Source organism: Dipodomys merriami, unplaced genomic scaffold (genome assembly GCF_024711535.1).
Source record: "Dipodomys merriami isolate MVZ:Mamm:240054 unplaced genomic scaffold, mDipMer1.0.p SCAF_8, whole genome shotgun sequence".
Classification (NCBI taxonomy): domain Eukaryota; kingdom Metazoa; phylum Chordata; class Mammalia; order Rodentia; family Heteromyidae; genus Dipodomys; species Dipodomys merriami.
In genome coordinates this window covers 5942834-5948833 of record NW_027206401.1, presented here as the reverse complement: position 1 = coordinate 5948833, position 6000 = coordinate 5942834, and the positions used below count along the sequence as shown (strand labels likewise).

General features: G+C 43.9%; 1 protein-coding gene across 1 annotated transcript in view; it reads left to right on the top strand.

Annotated features, from left to right (window-relative positions):
* Window positions 1–1110: 1110 nt before the first annotated feature.
* The window catches only part of Fndc1 (fibronectin type III domain containing 1), a 54350-nt gene continuing 49460 nt past the window's right edge, over window positions 1111–6000 (top strand). The window contains exons 1-3 of the mRNA XM_070010089.1: window positions 1111–1258; window positions 4765–4851; window positions 5320–5388. Of these exons, the coding sequence (XP_069866190.1) occupies window positions 1111–1258; window positions 4765–4851; window positions 5320–5388 (304 nt within the window). The remainder of the gene's footprint in view (window positions 1259–4764; window positions 4852–5319; window positions 5389–6000) is intronic.

Genomic DNA, 6000 nt, shown 5'->3' with positions numbered 1-6000 from the left:
AAGGCTAGCACTCTACCACTTGAGCCACAGTGTCACTTCTGGCTTTTTTTTCCCTGCTTATGTGGTATTGAGGAATGGAACCCAGGGCCTCATGCATGCAAGGCAAGTGCTCTACCACTGAGCCACCTTCCCAGCCCCTCCACATGTATTTTTCTTAAATGATATTAAATGGAAGGTTTCTCTTTCTTTCTCTTTTAGGCTACTTTTTTTTCTTTTCTAACTGGCTTCACATCATTGAGTATTTGTTTTCAGAGCAAATCTTCTGAAAGTGTCTAACTGTTGCATGAATACTTCGCAACTGTCTCTGGTGTTTCCACATGACCATATCCATTACATAGTCAGTCGACATGTTTTGTCTGAAACAATATTATGTATCACCTTGGTAATTTTACAAATTAAGAATTTTTTTAGAACCTTATAACAGAAGACTATACAACTGAAGATATAATGATTGTTTCTTTACTTTTTTTCTTCTGGTATAAAATATAGAAACATTTCAATCAATATGAGGTTCACTTCCCCAACATTTACAATGGTTGTGTTCCTGGCTTACTTTCTTTTCAGAAATGAGCAGGTCTGCCTATCTCAGTCATGTGGATGCAAAGGCTGTGCTTCCTTATCCTGATATGTATGCTGTTCTTTTCCGAGGTGTGCAGACTGTCCAGCTTACTGTGCAAAATGCTCAGTATTCCACTTACCATGCAAAAGCTCAGTACTCACTGAATATACAAATGGCCCTGGCGCTATGTGAATCTCTCAGCACTGGCATATCAGAGTAACCGAGGCAGAGAAGGAGAGAGTTTGTTTTGATTTGTTTCTCGTTTGGTTTAAATTTGCCACCCGCGGTTATCCAAAATACACAAAACTTTGTGGGTTTCGTCTGTTTGTTTTGTTCTCATACTGTACCCATGTGCAAACATGAGTACACTTAAAGTCTTCTGGAACAGACAGATTAAATGTCATTTGGCTTTTGGTTTTTGTGCTAACCATATCCGAGAACATTCAAAAACTTCTCCCCCACCCCTGCCATTACCGTAAGTTGATAGTTGCACTGTTTGCATAGTTGACCACCCACTGAAGCCAAGACACGTGAGACTGCTGTCCACTAAAATGGGTCTGAAAGTCACGTGGGACCCACCCAAAGATGCCACCGGTAGACCCGTGGAGCATTACAACATTGCCTATGGGGAGTCACTGAAAAGTCTTAAGTACATCAAGGTGAATGCGGAGACATGCTCCTTCCTTATTGAGGATGTGGGTAAGTGACGCCACGCCCCTGTCCCCAGCCCAGTTCCCGCTTGGGAGGCCAGCGCTGGGCACCTGGTGCTCTTTGGAAATGAGAAGTCAAGATCTGAGGCTCTAGCCCTGCGGCTGCTGTCAAACTGGTGTCATATTGTCCTTCTACACATTTGTCCCACCTTCCCCTCCATGCAGTCAAACTCAAACATTCTTCTCTCCACACCGAAATAATGTACACAGATCTATTAGAAAAAGTTAAATTTTGTCAAACTTATATATGCAAATGCTGTAAACCATACATGACATCCTTTTCAGTAGAGCAAAACATAAACCAAATTAGGAATTCAGCCTTCAACCCTTACTGTGGGAAACTCACCACAGTGCCACTGTACTGGGTAATGCTGTAGCCACCTGCTGCCATGCGGTGAGAGACCTCCAGTGTCGTGAACACCCACATTCAGTGCTGCTGTAGGTGCTTGTCTCTACAGTGCATCTGCCTAGGGTACACGATGTCCCAGGAAAAGATCTCTCAACTAGGCTCAGGCCTGTAATCCCAGCTACTCAGGAGGCTAAAATCTGGGACTCCTGGTTCAAAGCCAGCCCCAGAAGACAAATCTGAGGCACTCATATCTCCAACTAACCAGGAAAAATCCAGAAGTGGTAAAGCATCAGAACTTCAGTGAAAAAGCTAAAGGACAGTGCTCAGGCCCTGAGTTCAAGCCCCAGCAGCACCATTTCCCCACACCTCAGCCCCCCGCCCCCCGCCCACAGTGACCTGTCCCAGTTCTCGCTTCTCTTTTACCCTGTACATGTGCATAGCACACAACTATGTGTTATTTGATTGCTTATGTGTCTGTAAGCTTCTGGTTAATGGCAGGCTCTTAGTACTTAAAAGGCACAATTAAATTAGATTTTTTTTTTTTGGGTCCGGTCGTGGGGCCTGAACTTTGGGCCTGGGCGCTGTCCCTCAGCTCTTCAGCTCAAGGCTGGCGCTCTACCACTTGAGCCACAGTGCCACTTCTGGCTTCTTTTCTTTTTGCTTATGTGGTGCTGAGGAATCGAACCCAGGGCCTCAGGCATGCAAGGCAAGCGCTCTACCACTGAGCTACCTTCCCAGTGCCAGGTTTTTTTTTTTTTTTGCATGAGCTCCTAACACCCTAGTTACTCAAGGTCCCAACTTTAATATGCTTTATAAAAGTAGTTGTAGAGGCTGGGCATTGGTGACTCATGCCTGTAATCCCAGCTACTCAAGAGACTGAAATCTGAGAATTGTGATTTGAAACCAGCCCGAGCAGGAATGCCCATGAGACTCTTCAATTAAGCTCGAGTACACACACACACACATACACACACACACATACACACACACACATACACACACACACATACACACGCACGCATGCACGTGCACAACACACACACACACAGGCCAGAAGTGGAGCTGTGGCTCAAGTGGTAGATCATTAGCCTTAAACACACAGGCTCAGGAACAGTGCCCAGTCCCCAAGTTTAAGCCCCATGGCTGGCACACAAAAAAATGTATATAGAATGTCATATTTAGCTATGACATGCCACATTTTCACTCATTTCAATTTTAGCTTAATTTGATTCTGTAGGTTGGAAACATCTTAAATTCTGTCTCAATGTATATTGTCTGATAAGGACAGATGTAAGTGGTGGTAGGCTTTGTTGTAAAGCTGCCTCCTCTGTATCTTCTTTCTTCTATGGAAGATTCCAGTGGTCTGACACTCCATTCATTTGACCTTCAGGATCTAGCCTTGACATTGATGAAATCTAACCAAAAGTAATCTAGCTAGCATAGAGAAAACCCAGTGTCTGCTAGGTCAAGTTTGCCTTCTGATCCTGGAACAGATCATAATAAACTCGTAGCTCCCAGCATGAGACCTCTACCTATTTACTCTCCTCATGTTCTGTAGTGATACATTATGTTTTCTTTTTTTGGGGGGGGCCCGGTCGTGGGGCCTGAACTCTGGGCCTGGGTGCTGTCCCTCAGCTCTTCAGCTCAAGGCTAGCGCTCTACCACTTGAGCCAAAGCACCACTTCTGGCTTTTTTGTTTTTGCTTATGTGGTGCTGACGAATCGAACCCAGGGACTCTGGCATGCAAGGCAAGCACTCTACCACTGAGCCACCTTCCCAGTCCTACATTATGTTTTCTGAGTACAAGAGCACAACACTATGGTCCCCAAAAGTCCAGCTGTGAAATTAACGAGAGATCCTAGCAGACCAAAGGCCTGCGCAAGTCATATTTGCTCTAACTATGGGTTTTTATGATTGCTGCAGAGAAGAAAAACACATGAAAGAGCCACACATTCACAACAAACTAAATAGTAGCTCCCAGGCGACTTTCTGTTGTGTTAACTCAGGGCCTCAGAGACATGTGCACCACATTTCTTGGCAATACAAGTAAGCTCAGAGTAACGCCAGTGCCTGGGGAGGTGAGCTTTTGCATTCTGTCAGAACCTGGATCATTTTCCCGTGAGTGGAGCAGGTTGTGCCAGACCCCAAATACCACGAGGCCTTTGCTGTATTCAGAGAGAGAGGTCACACCAGTCTTCAGGACAGCAGGTGTCCAGAGGGTGGCAGCTCACTCGCTGGTCCTGAGCACAATGCTGGCTTGAGAACTGAATGAGTTTCTGTTAATGAAATGCTCCTCACTTTGAGAAATGTCACAGTCAGGAGCGCCTTCGGTAGAATAGACTCTCCCCTCTCCAGCCCTTTCTCCCCTGCAGTGCCCACAGACTTCCATTCTCCATGAATTGGCACCTGAACTTACGGGTCACAAGATAAGAACTCATGTTTTGAGGAAAGCCAGTTTTTGTCTGGAAATCTGTAAATTCAGGTGCCTTCTCTTTGTAGCATGGTCTCTGGGTTGACAGTGTAGCCCAGCCGCAGATCAAAAGTTATGAAGCAAAAGCCTCGTTATTTCCAGATTAGCAGTTCCAAGACTTTAGGTCTAACTTTGTGTTAAAATGGCCCAGACCATCATGTAGACATAGCTTAGGAAACACTTCACTGTGAATAATTTTTTTTTGGTGAAGCTTTATGTAGTATAACCAAGAATTTCCCATATGTTACATTTTAAATTGCCTTTATTTCCTCTCGCCCCTGGAGATTTCCATTTGGAACATCCACGTGGAAATATTTGTCATTTCTGACACTGTTAGTCCAGATACCAATTAGTAGACTGTGACTTCCTAATTCCTTCACTGATCTTACATTAAAAACTTTAAAAGCCCCTTTTATTGACTGCATAAGAATCCAGATTTATTTCATAAGGCCTGTACTTGTGCTAATGATAGGATTCTTTGGATTGGGTGTGTTTCAGATGCACGAGAAGATGGCAAAGGGTTTTAATAAAAGTCACACAGAAGGCCATTAGACTTGTCACCTAATTTAGATTTTTATATTTGGTTATAATTGACCTTGGGGAGGTAGTTAGTGACTCAAAGTGTGTCATTCTTGGAGATTTTTGATGGTGGCTTGACATAAACCATGTGTTTCAGAGCCGGGGGTAGTGTACTTTGTGCTGGTTACTGCAGAAAACCACAGTGGAGTGAGCCGTCCTGTTTACAGAGCTGAAAGCCCACCCGGTAAGTCTGACCTAGAATTTCAGACTACTCAGGTTAGGAGAGACCTCTCTCCCCGCCCCCACATCTTGCTTTTTCCTGTCACTACTGTACATTAAGAATTGTTAGGATTTCTGAATCCTAATAGATTTCTGAATCCTTTTAGATTCCTATAACAAGTAAAATATGGAAAACTAGAAGAGACTCACCCCTTTTAAAAGACAAAACAAAGTAACAACAACAAAACCCAGTAGTTTTATTAGAATTTAGTCCATATTTTTCCAAACATGCAGATAAAAAAAATAAACCATGAGCAGAAGACTCCACATATATATTGTCCCTATAGTTAGGTATGGAGTCACTGTTGTGGCCAGAGAAGTCCTTGTGAAGACTGTCGAAAAGAACCTTGAACTACTCATTACGAAAGTAGCGAAATATGGAAAATCCAGTAGACCATGTCTCTAACTATGCAGTTGCATTTCCCTAATTTAGGAGGTGAATGGATCAAGATTGATGATTTTCCCATTAAGGGTCCAGGACCGTTTAATGAGACCGGCACAGGTACTACTCGCTCGTTGGTTCGTGTCTTCACTGAAGCAACGGCTCACAAGAGGGTTGTGCTTCTGTCATACACATGTGCTCACAAACCTTCACCTCATTCCCATCGCTAACTAACACACGTGCCGTCCAATCTCAGTCCATCGCCTCTGCGCCCCACAACCCAGACTGCAGCCAGTGTTGCTTGTTGTTTGTTGTTCTTTCATGTCCTGGCAGGGTGGTTGCAGGAGGAAGAGCATCTGTGTGCTCATCTGGGGACACTGTCACCTTGTTGTTAGGCAAATATGGTGACTGAGGTGGTCTTACTGGCCCCATTAGGCTTTCCTGTGAGTGGCAGAAATGCCTGCGATTCTCCAAACTGTGGGTGGCATTGGCTACTTAATGTTGCCTCAGTCTCATTCTCTCTTCTGATCACCTTAGGATGATTTATGACATTAGATAACCTACTTTCCATCTCAGCTCCATATTTGTATATGTGTATGTTGTATTGTGTGATGTGTCTGGTCATATTATTCTAGTTTCTTGGACATTTTTAATTGATGGTAAAAAAAAAAAAAAAAAAGCCCAATACCTAGTGAATGCACTTTTTTCAGAATGTGGTTGGACAATGTCCCT